Source organism: Notothenia rossii (assembly GCF_949606895.1).
Source record: "Notothenia rossii genome assembly, chromosome: 11".
In the NCBI taxonomy this organism is placed as follows: Eukaryota; Metazoa; Chordata; class Actinopteri; order Perciformes; family Nototheniidae; genus Notothenia; species Notothenia rossii.
The window spans coordinates 43,808,341-43,824,120 of record NC_136910.1 but is presented as its reverse complement, the minus strand read 5'-3'; the positions used below and the strand labels follow the sequence as shown (position 1 = coordinate 43,824,120).

Below are 15,780 nucleotides of genomic sequence, written 5' to 3'. Positions count from 1 at the left end.
TTCAGAAAAAAAGTGTTTTCCATTGTCTTACAATGCTGTTAGTGGTAGTTGCTCATTTTCCTCTAATTTATCATTGCATTGATTTTCTAAGATATTTGTGTTTGCTGTACACTGGACAGAAGGAACCACAGTTATTGTGAGGAGGAAAGTGTTTATTTAATTTAACAAACTGAGTAGCAGTCACACAGTAGACCATCCCATGATCATACAAATGTGTAACTTTGGTTCCAGCATTTCAGCAGTCACAAGGTTTGAGGGCTAGTGTGACGTTCTGGAAACATTTCATCGTCCACATCTGAGAAGGATATTTTTGAAGCACACAAGTGGTTTGCTTACGCATGTAGCAACTGTTGTAGTCTTGGTGGTGACTGTCACATGACACGTACTTATGATGAAGAAGTGAAGCTCAGAACAGAAGAGAGAAAAGGACATGTAAAAGATAATTTCAGACAAAGCTGTATGTTTCTTATTGTATTTTTATTCAGCTACTGACTAAATGGAGGTGAATAAACGGGATGTTTTTTAACTGCTGGAAGTTATGGATTTGGGGATTTTTGTGTTCCGTTGGGGGGGGGGGGGGTTCATTTGAATTGATATTAAAATGTCTGACAATTCCCACACTTGGTCGACTTTATTTTAACTTTTGTGGTCACTTAACTTATACAAACACTTGTTAGCTGACTTATCCTAACACAAACAGGACAGCACATTTACAGTCATGCTACAGATACAACTATATCAAACTGGTTGACATTTGATCTTTGCATTTACTTTTTGGGACAGGAACATACCATTTCAGAAAGCTGACGACACAACTGGATCAACACTACACACGTGGGCAAATCCTGAAACATTGAGCAAGTCATTGTATATATATATATCAGCATTTTGTGTTGTTAAAATAAAAAATGCATCAGCTTTTTAATAAAGTTCTTTTGTCATCCTGGCTTTAGAATTGTTCTCAATATGTCCCACTTAGGCCTGATTAGCTTTTTAAACAACGCAGGAGATTTTACAATTATATTACCAGGTCACTGCAGTTTACAACGTGTATAAGACGCAGCTAGAGGTCACTAAGATCAGTTGTGGAAGCAAACACCACAGTTCAATAAAGGAGGAAAACGATATGGACATCTACTGAGGAGATCAGATCCAGGTAGTCGATAAGACAGAAGTTAGATACTTTCATAAATATTTACATCCCTGTATTTTGCTGAGCTTAGCTCCTCATCATTCATTTTCAATCCCCCTTGTCCTTGTCCAAGTCTTCCTTGCTGGAGGACTCGTCCCCCTCTGCAGGACAAAGCTGCTCCTCCGGGGTCTGCAGCTGTTGGGCCTTGAACTCCTGTCGGGCCTCCCGGTTTGACTCCAATAGTTCATGCAGTTTGCCATTCAGTGAATCATTACGATCTTCTATATCATCAAGATATGAGTTGATCTGATCCAGCGCCGAGTTGATGGCTTCAAACTCTGTGGATATGCATGAAAGAGATTTATGTTAGAGCTTCTATTGAGAAAATAGTTTCTGGTTTTTAACATAAAAAGAGGCTTCTATGTTTTTATCCCTTGGATCCCCATTCATTTGGACAGGATTAAGGTTTCCAAACGTACACTTTTTTTGACTTCCTATTAATATAAGGAACATATTTATTGCGTAAATAGCTGGCAAAGACAGGCAAGAGGAGAGTAGCCTTATTTAGAGCTTGAGATGTACCGTGTTGTTTCATTAAGCCAAGAACAAATATTTAAAATCTGATAATCCCCAGCATTAACCAACAAAACATCTGAGTATATTTAACCTGTGTATAATATACTTTCAGATAATAATAATAATAATAATAATAATAATAATAATAATAAAGAGATTAAATTAGAGATTTCACAAAAAAGGGTCTTAAAAAGACAACAATTTACAAAACTAGTGTTACTAAATCTGATTTAAAAACCATTAATTTAGAATAATTTGGTTTATTTTTATTCTCAGACAACTTTTAAACAGATTTTAATCACATTTCTACTGAACACATGCACTTTGATGAACTCTTAATTTGAGGATTTGAACAAGATCTCGAGCAAAAAATAAAGCACTGATAATTCAATAAATCTGCTCTACAAACAGACAACGCAACTACTGTCACTTTGAAAACCCATAAGAATACATACTTGATATGACTGATATACAGAAGTTCAAAATGATATTAACATGCTTCAATAAGAAAGCCCCTCAACAATGCTAAGCTAATTCAAAGTCAGTGTCACCTAACATCAGGTGAAGGTGTAAATCTAATTGAAATGGCTGCTTATGACTTTATTGACCAAAAACCTCTGAATTAGCACACTGAACGTGACCCGAGTGATTATCGTTCACTACAATAACGCTATACCGATTATAATGAATGACCACATTAGTGCATTACCTTCTTCCTCAAATTCATCTTCGTCGTCGATAATACCATCGTCAATTGAGATGTGTGGATCTCCATTTGGTCCAGACATTGCATAAATATTCACGTTTAATATTGTATTATAGAAAAAGTGCGCTGTTGTTACTTTATTCTATCGTAGCTAGCTTACTTGACATTTGTCACCTAAAGTGATGGATTGTGGGGGAAATGTGGGCGGGGTTTTGCGTTCTCAGTAAAGATGCTATAATAATAAAGACGAGCAGTCACTCTGTGCAGATAACCTGGCGGGTAGTTGAGTTGATAGTTTTCAACCCTACACCTCAGAAAATCTTTCAAGTGTTGATATGTTACTATTACAAGAGTACGTTTTCGATAAATGTCCTCTTTTTCTCTTAAACTTTCTTCCACTCATTACCACAGCTTTTTATCGACCATTCTTATGATTTCTGAAAATATGGACAGAATGAACTATCTTATCTTATCTTATCATCTCTTTGATTTAGAGTTGTGAGATTCTGCCTGTCAGCTGACTTAACCGACTAAGAGCACATTACTTTATCCAATTAATGTTTATTTTTGCATTCTTGAGTTTTCTGTTAGTCTTGACCATAGACTTGTCGGTGTCATTGTAGCAGATTTATTGTGGACAGTTATATTATACTAGTGTGCTTCTACATCTTATTTGATCAGTTTTCCTATGAAGAATACTGAAAACGTAAAGCTTTACTTGGATAACCAACATTTATTTAATCAAATGGTCCTGTTTATAAGTTAAATACAATTAAAGCTGAATAGCTTAATCCAATCGTTGAAGCTGACCTATCTAACTTTGGTCAGTAGATGGCGCCAACAAATCATGCAACAGAGCCTGACCCTTTGCCCACGTGTAGTCACTATTTCCTGTAAGGGGTTGGACTATTCTATACACACCGAAAGATCTGTTTTGATTAGTTATTTAAGCTATGGAGGAATTACCTGCGGACGTCAAAGCCTTTCTTCTTAACCACCCTTTCCTCCAGTTTACAGATGGCAAAAAGGTTGGCGAGCTAATTCCATCAGATCTCACGAATCACACTGTCGTACACTGTGATGCTAGCCGTAATGCTAAATGATAACATGGACCCATGCAGGGTGAAGTGTTGTGATGATTGCATGATCACCTAATTTGTTGTTTTCAGATCAAATGCACTCTGAATGGCCATGAGTTTCCATGCAACCTGACGGAGCTCCAGGCGTTTACTAAAGGGAAGAAATATAATAAACTGAGTACGACTGCCGAGTTCAACTACAGACAGTATGAACCACATGTTGTACCAAGCTCAAAACAACCGTAAGGAAGAATAATGCTTACCATGTTATTTATAAAGACAATCACATTTCTAATCTTACTTGCAGAAATTGCACTAGGAATGCCATAATGTATCATCACTCAGAACATGTCTCAATGCGTGTAGCTATCTGCATGTGTGTGATATATCTTTATGTGATGCCTCCTGTCTGTTTCCCAGCAAACAGCTCTTCTGTAGGCTGACCCTCAGACACCTTAACCGGCAGCCTCATCATGTCCTAAGACATATCAACGGGAAACGCTTCAAGAAAGCCCTCGAAAAATGTCAGTCCATTACTTATCTGCATGCATGTCACCTTGTTCTTTACAGGTTGTGATCTAGTAGGTATAGACTGCTTTTAGGGTATGTTATACAACCTTCGTGACACAGACTTTTCGTGTGATATTCTAATCCGGGAAGGAAATGGAAGCTATCATGATGATCGGATGACTTAAAAAATGTATTTCTATGGTATCACTGTTATGGTCAAGAGAATCTTTCTAAATCTGTTCAGGCAGTTATTTTGTGACAATATTCACACACAGATTTGTACTGATGGACTTCACCACCTATTTTATATGTACACTGTAGTATTATTTCAGTTCTTATCAGTGTTGATCAGTGTTCTCAGTATGATCAATATTGAGTCAAGCTATTCAACCTCAGAAATATTTTATTATTTACACTTTCAATTTACTAACATGACTGTCTCATTCCTGCTCTAGATGAGGAGTGTGTGGAGCTAGGGATTGATTATGTTCCAGCAAGACAACAACGGAAAAAGCCCAGAGAACCTGAAGAGGAGGCCAGTCGGGGGAAGACCTCAAAACATGCGGGAACTTCATCGAGTGAAGAGGATCACAGTGACTCAGAAGACAGCATGAGTGACCTTTACCCCCGTCAGTATCCCAAGTGCACACACTGTAGACTTTTTATTATGGTTATTATGTCTAACTGTGCGTCCCGGTCTGCAGAATTGAACTCCAGGCAAAACCTCATGAATTAAATCACTTGTCCGTCTGAATGGTGGCTTTTAGGATAGGAGTTTTAGTTTGCTGTAACCCTGTTATATGTTCCCACAGCTACGATGTTCAGTTTAAAAGACGAGCCAGAAGAAGTTGTAGAGGGTGAAGCAGCTAAGGAGGAAGATGACTTCCAGACAGATGAAGATGAAGAGATGGAGGTGGAGGTGGACACGCAGGTGCAACAGCAGAAACGCAAAAAGGTCTGTAGAAATCTACAATCAATTTTGTTTTTTTGTGTAATTCAATTCATGTTGATAGTTGTCACTGATGAAATGTTATGTTAATTATTGTTTCATTCACTTTTTTTAGGAACAGGGCGGGGGTGGTCTTCAGAAGAAATTCAGAAATAACCGCTGGAAATCGGGCCGTAAGAAACCAGTTAAAGTGCCCAATGGACAGTAAACAGAGAAACCATATACATATAGTATTTTTATAACTGGTAATCTGTCAGGGATTTACACAGCACGACCAGTTTGGAAGAGTATTCCTTTCAGAGCCAGCCTGACCTTGTTCTAGGTGAACATCCTTTCGATCTTTCATATTTTCTGCATGTGAAAATGTGTCTGTTGTCAGAGGTGTGATGTTGCACAGTTCTAAAGAGGCTGCTTTATGTAAGGAGGAAGATGTGATAGTGGCAGTAAACACATCATTTTGACTGGATAAGTTGTATTGTCTGGTTTGCAACCAAGTGTTTTTCTAGTATAAAATACAACGATTTGGATTTACAAACATTGTCTGTGTACTCTTTACTTCATTGCCTGAAGAAGATGAAAATAAATATAGATCTTTATAAAAAAGTGACTTTAGCAGGTACAGTATGAAAAAGCTATTAGCAAGTCATTTTCGATTTGGCACGCAAACAGTTTTGACAGCTACATCAGCTTTCAGTATGATGTTAAGCTGTAGATACAAGCTCTTCCAGTTTCTTTTAATGTTTCCCCCAGGATGTACACATTTTTTCTACAAAAACATTAAGTTGAAGACTATGTGGAATTACTCCGCCCAGGCACTGCATTAATTCATCTAGTTAACATGTAATTAAGAATTGTGAAATATCTTGTGTAACCACCAAATTGTTCTTCTGAGCCTCGTCATCACTTGCTATCAGGGAGTGTACATATGACTTTCCCCAAGGCTTTGGTCTCGACAGTTAAAGAGCCACAGTGCCTCCTTCAGATTTCCCTCCACAAAGCTGCAGCCAGGCATTTTGAGCAAATAAGAAGCAGCATTAATAGTTAGTTGAAGTCAGAAATTAATAAACATCATGACTAAAATTCATTACATTATTTGACTTGTGTGTGCAGCTTTTACTGCAGTGAAAAAGCCTGGTGTTTTTGTATTCATTAATTTACACATTCAATAATTGTATTTTGTTTCAATAAAGTACTTTGACATTATGATTTTCAAATTCAGCTTTAGTTACAACAGGTTTTCTCATTAAGACATTTCTATTGGTATCTTAGACTTAAAATCTAAGATACCAATAGAAATGTTAGAGCATAACAACAAATGAAGAATCATAAAAGCAGTAAGTCAAATAATTATATCTATAAATAGACATTTCCAATAAAAGAGTAAAGTTTATTTTAGAAAAATAAGAGGCATGTTTTACTAAAAGTAGCAAGAACAGTGTATACATACTCATTAAAAATCGAACTTGTATTAAAGTACAAGATAAGTAAAAGTATTTAAAATAGACTTCATTTGCCAAAAGTAAAAGTACTTATTATGCAGACTGGAGCATTTTTGAAAAATACTATTATGAAACTCTTAGTTAAATTATATTGTTCACTGCTCCTGAAAACTTGTACTCAATTACATTTCATCACTTACTAAATGTGCCAGCTTTACTTTTATAAAAGGATTAATAGACCATAATAATTTTTTTTAGCAAAGAGGAAAGAACAGGCATTGTAAAATATCTTGTGTAACTGCCAAATTGTTCATCTGAGCCTCGTCATCATTTGCTATCAGGGAGTACGTATGTTTTAAGACTTTCCTCAAGGCTTTGGTCTCGACAGTTAAAGAGCCACAGTGCCTCCTTCAGATTTCCCTCCACAAAGCTGCAGCCAGGCATTTTTAGCAAATAAGAAGCAGCATTAATAGTTAGTTGAAGGCAGAAATTAATAAACATCATGACTAAAATTCATTACATTATTTGACTTGTGTGTGCAGCTTTTACTGCAGTGAAAAAGCCTGGTGTTTTGTATTCATTAATTTACACATTCAATAATTGTATTTTGTTTCAATAAAGTACTTTGAAATTATGATTTTCAAATTCAGCTTTAGTTACAACAGGTTTTCTCATTAAGACATTTATATTGGTATCTTAGACTTAGAGTCTAAGTCTAAGATACCAATAGAAATGTTAGAGCATAACAACAAATGAAGAATCATAAAGGCATTAAGTCAAATAATTCTATCTATAAATAGACATTTCCAATAAAAGAGTAAAGTCATGCATGAATTATGAAAGCCTCAGTCAGGATTCTTTTACCAAGTGTTATTATTGCTCTTGGGGCATGAAAAACAAGATCTGAACTTTAGTTTTTTTTTTATCTAGTTTTTTCAAAGAGATTTTTATATGTCCACTCAGGTGGACAGTATGCGTTCAGGGTTTGAACTGAAGAGATGTACATTTTGTAAAATGATAAATAAAGTTTTTTTTTAAAGCATTTTTGAAAAATACTATTGTAACTCTCAGTTAAATTAAATTGTTCACTGCTCCTGAAAACTGGTAGGCCTACTCAATTACATTTCATCACTTACTAAATGTGCCAGCTTTACTTTTATAAAAGGATTACTAGACCATAATAAACATTTTTAGCCAAGAGGAATGAACATCCGTCCAAAAAGTGAAACCATCCATATGAACTACTTTATATGAGAGTGTGCAGCGTTTGCAAGGCTGAACAAAGACACATTATACAGATTATGGTAAAAGTGAATTGAGGTGAGGTGTAGATAATAATCCTGTGCTCATTTCCTCAGTAAAAACCTGTAAACAACACTGAAGCTGGTTCAAGCCCCTGTACGGATCAGTATACGTGGCATACAGCAGTTGCAGTACCATCTATGGGGGCTCTCACTCGTCAAATCGCGGGGCATTGTGGGGCGGAGGCGGCCTTTCTCTGCGTTCAGGCAATCGGGAAATCTTCAAGTAAATAACGTTAACCGGTGGGAGGAGCAGTTCAAACGCTGCCTGCAAAAAATACCGATCACATCAAAATTGTGTTGCGCTGATCTTTACTTATTAAAATAATCGTTATATTAACGAAACATGGGGCAGGAAGAACTCATGAACACAGCCGAAGACGTGGCAGACCAGGTAACTTCAGTTTTAGCACGACAGTTAGCCGCTGTTAGCATGTAGCGGCTAACTAGTTTCTCTCTGCATGAAGTAGCGTCAGCTCTTCCTAACTGTTTCCTGGAACGTTGTGAAGCCTTTTCAATAAGTGTTTTTACCGTTAGCATGCTTATTTACGCTAATGTTTTTGCATGACAACTGGTTGAGGTGTTGTCATGTGTCTCCAGATGGATTAGCTAGCATTATTATTTCACACAGACAGAATGAAACTGACATATGTTTGGGAGCGAACAACCTAGTTTAATCAATATCAATGAGGAATTTGCTACATATATGTGCCAGATAGTTATCTTGTCGTCTCTTTCTGGTTTATTTGCCAGACAGTGCCAGACAGCAGTTGTGAAATTACTCAGTTTAGCCTCAAACTTATTGGCTAATACTTATTAGACATCATTTGGTTTTAACCCCCTTAGTTTTTGACATTGCTGGTGGCTTAGAGTTGCAACATATCTCAGAAGCATTTGGTTTTCCTAAACTTAGCTTCAGCATGTGGCCTTAACTCCACACAACTCGCCAAATAACTGAATATAAACATTACCTTCACCTTTTTTTTTAAAATGCAACAGCTGCCTTGTTGTGTCTGTCTGTTTTTGTTGTACTGATATGACTTCAGGCAATGCTCTGATCTATTAGAGTTGAGCTGAGTTATCAATGTCAGATGTCAGGTTTGCCTCTATCACTCATGGTCCTGTGAAGAATTTGGAAAAGTCCCAGAGCTCTGATTTTGTTTCCTGTACCTTCTGTCCTTTTAAAAGTTACTGCAGTCTGGCTGAAAAGAGTTGTGTGCAGCAGTGTTGGATTTATGTCCTTGTTTTGTTGCTGGATAAGCCACCTTTTTTAAAATCTCATTTTAGTAGTACTATCATTTTAATCATAAAGTACTAGAGTACATTTTGTGTCTGTTATGGCAGCTGTGTTGACTGAACTCAATCGATATGCCACACACTGCAGCTCTTCCCTAATCTAATAACAACTGATTCAGTTATACACTCTTATCAGGAGTGTGTATTGTAAAACATTCAGAAAAAGGGAACCTGCACTTTTTTGCTTTATTTGCTTAACAAACTCTGCAAGCCCATTTTGACCCAAGCTAACATGTTTCTTACACGTTACTTTACAAAATGGTCTATTTCTAGGCTGTTGCAGCGATCTCGGATTGGCTCCCACTTCATCCATTCATGTACCAAATAGCAGTCGTCATAGTGGGAGTTGGTGGACACTGATAGGCTGCCGGGGTCTGACAGTGCTGATGTGGACTGCTCAGTAGGAGGAGCTGTGGGCAGTTCACTATACCTCTACTATGTCACTGTACTATCTAAGGATCAGTTCATGAATTATGTTTGAGAAAAGATCGTAGGGTATTTTATTGTTTTTTTTAAACATTCATCCTACTTCAACTCAAAATAATTTAACATCAAGCTATTTAGGGTTGTAACCCAGAGGCACACCCTGTTATTTTGAGGATTTGTTATTTTGTTGATGACAAAAGGACTTAAACACATTCTGCCTTTTGAAATCAGTGCAACATTTTCATAAGCAGTTGATGATGATCAGTTAGTATACCTTTGTAGGTTTTGTTTTTTGCTTGAATATTAAAGATGGGTATTCTGAATGGGTAGAACATCATGTACAGATTGACCTCTTAACCTCTTCTTTTAGTTTGAAACATTTTATAATAAAAAGTTGCTGTTGTAATGAAATGATAAAGAATAAATATTGGCGTCTAAACAGCAGCTATGTCAAACCGGGCTACTCTAGTCTTAAGGTGGATTAAAAGGTAAAAAGACCAACACTGATCCACTTTGTGTACTTATGTTACACATTGCAGTTCCCCAGGTTACTAAATCAAAGTAAAAACGTTCTCCACAGGTAGCACACCATCTGCCATATCTTCAGGTTATGGTGTTCGCTCTCCTTTTTTACAAGGGTCAGTGCTATGTGGCACTAGGGTTTCTCTGGAATTTATCTTTGCTAGCTAAGCCTATGCAAGGCAGCAATTCAGTGTTAAATGACTGTTGCGACTTTCGCTTTGCCTTGCAATTGTGGGTTTATTCCCATCCACATAATTGGCAATGTAAATAATAATTACTAGCAGGCCTGATGACTTATTTTCTTTTTAATGATTTTAAACTCTAAAATCTGTTTAGTAGTAACAGGTGGGAATATCGTTGGCTTTTTTAAAGGAGTCTTTAGGTGACTGTTCAATACAGTTGAGTGACATTCAGCTTTCTGTGTTACAGCTTGGGCACCCAGTAATGTTACGTCTCAGTTCTGCTGTTGTATACGAGCTCAGCGAAGCCTCAGAAACCACATCCTTTGAATCTTCCTCTTTGCACTATAAGCCATCCTGTTCCTTGTCAATAATTTCTACTCTTATCTCCCTCTTTTGCCCAGTTTCTGCGGGTAACAAAACAGTACCTGCCCCACCTGGCACGTCTCTGTCTCATCAGCACCTTCCTGGAAGATGGCATCCGCATGTGGTTCCAGTGGCACGAGCAGAGAGACTACATTGAGGCTACCTGGAGCTGTGGCTACTTCCTCGCCACGTGCTTTGTGCTGCTTAACCTCGTAGGACAGCTGGGTAAGTGAAAGGGAGGCAGTGCTCTGTGAGGTTACTGTCAGGACATGAAATTAGATTTTGAAAGTAAGAAGTGGCATCTTTTGGTCGGGTTACTGGGTGGAGTATTACACAACACTAACAAGTGATTCAAATGGCTAACCAAAGGATGTTTCTTTTTTAATGCTAGCAATACAAGAGTGTGCTTGAAGTAGTGGAAGCTAAGAGGTTTACCAAAAATGTAAGACATCAGTTTCCATATGAAAAACTATTTGTGTCATTCCCAAACATTTAAATAGGTTTGTGATTCAGGGCAAATATGTATAAGGTATGAAAAATGGACAAAAGTGCTTTTCAGCCCCAATTGTTTCCACACAATAGATACAAACACAGTGAACTTCACTTCTGGGTCGTAAACCATCAAGCAGATTAGAGAGGTCACAGATAAATGACAAGACTTGAATGAAGACTTGAAAAGGCAGCTTACCCGTCCACGGATCACTTCAGAATTGCAGTGTCAAAATGCCTCCCTGAACTCATTAAACATAAACACATTTCAAACTGCCTCCCAAATAAAAAAATATTTCGTTAAATAAAGCAGCACCCACACAACTCAGTGTGACTTCACTTTTAACACGCCAAATCTAGAAACCATTGTACTTCTCTGCCAAAAATGCTGTTCTTTCAGTCAAATGTGATGTCTATGATCTAACAGAGAAATTATAACTATTACTGTTGCATTTTCAATTTGTCGTTATAAAGAAGAAAGTTGAAAGCCAACGCAGTGTGTTGCAGATATAATTACCATAACTTTGTGTGTGTGTGTCCTCACAGGTGGCTGTGTCCTCATCCTCAGTAGAAATTTTGTACAGTATGCCTGCTTTGGACTGTTTGGCATCATAGCGCTACAGGTGAGAACAATTTTATTATTACATTTTTATTGTACACAAGCAATGTATCTTTGTAACTAATCCTTATTTATTTGTTTACCCCTACCAGACTGTTGCATACAGCATTTTATGGGACCTTAAATTTCTGATGAGGTAAGTGTCAGTCGTAAAACAAACTCTATTTGTATTTATTGGAATATTTACATCTGGTTTGACCTGTTTTATGACTCCTATACATAAAAAGCCTGTTTCATTTGTTTGATTCTAATATACATACACATTTTAAATTGTACTGCTCCTGTTCACAGTTCAGAACTAACCTAATTCATTTGACGCTATGGAATTCTTTTAGTGCAGCATCGGACATTTTCATTTGCTATGGTACTAAATGAGAAAGGGACTCAGTTGTCAAGCAGAACCCATTCATTACTGTGAGCAAGACCTGTGATTTATTTAAACACCAACAGGAAAGAACAGTCTACAGCCATCAGAGAAATCCCATAAATACTGTTCTACCGTCGAGTTTTGCTGTTTCTGCTTTCTGTATGTTTTAATTCATGTGATGTTGGTCGTTAGTATGAAGTCAGGGCAAATGTAAGTGCTGGAAGGAGAAGTTATGCAATCCAAGAGTTTCTTAAAGGAAGCCAATTGTTTAGCACTGGTTACTTTTAAAGTAAGTTAAAATATCAATATGGGCTCTGATTGGCGTGACCAAATCATTAAGTGTTTATTTGGAACAAATAACATGTTGCAGCCACACTGATCAACCTCTGACTGTCATTAATGCGTTCCTTATAAGATTAGTACAATGTTGTGTGTTTTTCAGATGTTTTATGACTGGCACTGTCCAAAAGTAACCCTCCTCTCTCCTCTCCCAGAAACCTCGCACTCGGAGGGGGTCTGCTGCTGCTGCTGGCCGAGTCTCGTTCGGAAGGAAAGAGCATGTTCGCTGGAGTGCCCTCCATGGGAGAGAGCTCTCCAAAGCAGTACATGCAGCTGGGCGGTCGAGTACTGCTAGTGCTCATGTTCATGACTCTGCTGCACTTTGACTCCAACTTCTTCTCTGTGAGTACTGACAACAACATAAACAGTTTTAACATGGATGGATATAACATCTTCAGACCAATGCAACACCACCAAAAACATATCGATAAAGACATAAACGTAATTTAGATTAAGAGTTCAATTAAAAACATTTATGATTTTAGGAAATATGCTTATTTACTTTCTTGCCAAGAGTAACAGGAGAATGATGCAGCTACTCTCATGCCTGTGTGCTATGTGAATATAAGTTATTTATAATAAGCCGGAAGCGGCTAGCCTGGTTCTTCCCAATGGTAACATATTTTGTCTTACACCTTAAGTGCTAAATAATTAACACAATACATCTTGTTTGTTTAAATCTGTATAAAAAACAGAGTCAAAATGACAATTCTGTTGACAGAGGGAAGACGGAGGTAGAAGAAGTATAAAACAAATCAAATGTACTAGGATGACTCACATTCACTTTCCAAAGCTTCCACAACAGTTAGGCTTTTGAGGTTCAATTCATTTTAGTTCAGTGAGTCATTGCAAATGAATTTGCGTTCTGATATGTCTATTTTACATGATAGCCGCACACTGTAACGTTCAGATCTTCACGCAGCTACTTTAACATTCTTCCACAGATCCTGCAGAACATGGTTGGAACCGCCCTCATCATCCTGGTTGCCATCGGCTTCAAAACCAAGCTGGCGGCTCTGACCCTCGTCATTTGGCTTCTGGCCATCAACATCTACTTCAACGCCTTCTGGACCGTCCCCGCCTACAAGCCCATGCACGACTTCCTCAAGTACGACTTCTTCCAGACCACCTCGGTCATCGGCGGTCTGCTGCTGGTGGTGGCACTTGGACCTGGCGGAGTGTCCATGGATGAGAAAAAGAAGGAGTGGTAGGCAAAGGTGGTTAAGACGAGAGGATTGCACAGCACCACTAACTTCCCCCACCAACTGGGACACAAAGACCCTCCCTCTCCTCCAGCTCCCACCAACCAGGGTACAACAGGTCTTTTTTTTTTCTAGCTTATTTTTTATTTGGCCAAATCCACAGACATCACCTCGCCCATCTATGGACATTCTTTCTATTTTCCTCCAGACTAATATATTTGTTTTTTAGATTTTTTTTCTAAACCATACTTGTATGTCCTTTTTCCCCCATGGCAACAAGAATACAAAAGGACCGTGTATTTCAAAGTGCAAGGTTAACAACTAGTGGATGATGACTGGAAGAAGAGATTTATTTGTTCTGTGTGCAGAAGGAATGAAAACAATTTATTGTATTTTACGGGTGTTAGGCCATGAGTTATAATAGATTAATGTTCATATTTTCTGAATAAAACCATGTTATTGGATCAAGTGCAGCATTTTGGGTTTCCACCCGAGGATGTTGATCTTTTTCTGCCGTTGGATCTTGGAGTGTTTTGAGATTTTTCACCATAACGAACTTGTGCACTGATTTGACAGCAAATTGCATTGAATCTCCAGGTCTCGCTTCCCATCTTTTTTTCACACCCTTTCAATACATCTCGTACACCTTCAGTCTCAACTGACTCTTGTTCATGGGAAGTCGGGTCTGGGGGGACGTTGTATACAAAGTGGTGGATTGCAGTCATGCTTGATTGAAATTTCAATGCAATTGTTAGCTCCAGGACTTGTTATTGGGCACTTTGTACTACGTCTTGCAAATGCCTGACTAGTGAACTGTATTTGAAAGTATAATAAGGGGGGAGGCTCAATGTTTGTGAAAAAAACATATTCTGCGATCTAGAAAAGCAAAGAGGACTAACAGAGTCACTAGCCATCCGGACTTTGTCTTTGCTCTGTGTTTTTTGCCCTGTGTAAGAAAAAGTTAAAATAAAAAAAAAGTTCAGTGTATTGATTTTCAGAAGTTTATATTGTATTTTCGATCATTTTTTTTTTTGATTTTGGAAGTTCATGGCAACATTAAAATTCAAAAATATAAAGTCACTGTCTCAAGGTTTTAGCTCTTATTTTGTTCTTAGATTATGTTCCATAAAGAGGCTGAAGGACGTTGTCGCACCATCGGATAATTATATTAATATAAATTATCTACATATGAGCCATGCATATGTTGTTGTATGGTTTTACAAACATGCAGTATAGTACATCCTTTCAAGTGCATTTCAGGTATAACAGAAATAAATTAATGAAAAGTAAAAAAACATTGGTTTTCCATATTTAATATAACTTGCATTCTCTGTAATATCCAGAAGGGGGCGACTCACTGGTTACTGAAAAGATTTTGAGTGTGCAAAAGGCTATCAGAAACTGATTTATTACCTCCATAAACATTCCACTTTTAAGAGTATGTTTCTAATTGCTAGTTTCAAATCTTAGTAACATTTTTGAAATGATTGTCTAATTAAGAGTTCAATAGAGGATTCTGCAGAGTTAGAGTTTGCTTCCCAGTTTCTAAGCAGCTCCATAGACATTTCCCTTCTAAGTGTACTATTTGAAACCAGTTTTTTCTTCTGTCCTCCCTTAATCATCTCCCAACAGATCAGCTCACATGAGCTTGAGCTTGTTTACTACTATGTATAAATAAGTTAAATCAAGCTCAACCTCAATATTAACATAGCAGGCTAACAATATCAATTACTTTTATTACCATTTTGAATGCAGGACCTCTTATAAATTGGATTTTGACATGAATATATCGGTATATCGGTATTTGAATGATATAGTATATGACCATATCTATATAAGGCATATTTATACTTTTTATTTTTCAAAATACCAAACAGATCATGCATTTTAGCCATTCCTAATTTTGCTCAATTTAACACTGTCTTTGTATGGGCTGATTCTGTGAGAACAGCTCCATCTACAGGCCTGGCATATGTACTACAGCGTCAGCAGCACTTTCGAACGGCAATGTCTGTGGCTGTCTCCTCCTGATTGGTGGAGTTGGCCCAATAGCCGTAAAGCCACTTCTGTGACGTCAGAGAAGTGTTCAACTCTGGATCAGTCTGTATCAGATCCGTTGCAGCCCCTTTTTAAGAGATTTGGGTATGGAGGAAAATAGAGAGGGTTGTGTTTGCTGACACTTGGTGAGTTCCCTGGAACACCGGGGGACACATATTCATGTATAAAAGACGTACAAAAGTGCATTTTGCATGATAGGTCACCTTTAAGTAAAGCATCTGCATT

General features: G+C 37.6%; 3 protein-coding genes across 3 annotated transcripts; 2 read left to right on the top strand and 1 right to left on the bottom strand.

Moving 5' to 3' along the window:
• Positions 1-322: 322 nt before the first annotated feature.
• On the bottom strand, positions 323-2,611 carry bbln (bublin coiled coil protein). Its single transcript, XM_079656696.1, has 2 exons — positions 2,418-2,611; positions 323-1,470 (listed from the first exon to the last, which is right to left on the bottom strand). Exons 1-2 carry the CDS (start codon positions 2,494-2,496, stop codon positions 1,241-1,243), a joined length of 309 nt encoding a protein of 102 aa, XP_079512822.1. The 5' UTR covers positions 2,497-2,611; the 3' UTR covers positions 323-1,240.
• A 630-nt stretch (positions 2,612-3,241) lies between these two features.
• On the top strand, positions 3,242-5,487 carry surf2 (surfeit 2). Its single transcript, XM_079660522.1, has 6 exons — positions 3,242-3,442; positions 3,584-3,735; positions 3,914-4,017; positions 4,459-4,632; positions 4,816-4,958; positions 5,068-5,487. Exons 1-6 carry the CDS (start codon positions 3,368-3,370, stop codon positions 5,158-5,160), a joined length of 741 nt encoding a protein of 246 aa, XP_079516648.1. The 5' UTR covers positions 3,242-3,367; the 3' UTR covers positions 5,161-5,487.
• Positions 5,488-7,824: 2,337 nt separating this feature from the next.
• On the top strand, positions 7,825-14,577 carry surf4 (surfeit 4). Its single transcript, XM_079658360.1, has 6 exons — positions 7,825-8,086; positions 10,520-10,706; positions 11,517-11,593; positions 11,682-11,725; positions 12,451-12,637; positions 13,240-14,577. Exons 1-6 carry the CDS (start codon positions 8,039-8,041, stop codon positions 13,504-13,506), a joined length of 810 nt encoding a protein of 269 aa, XP_079514486.1. The 5' UTR covers positions 7,825-8,038; the 3' UTR covers positions 13,507-14,577.
• Positions 14,578-15,780: the final 1,203 nt, after the last annotated feature.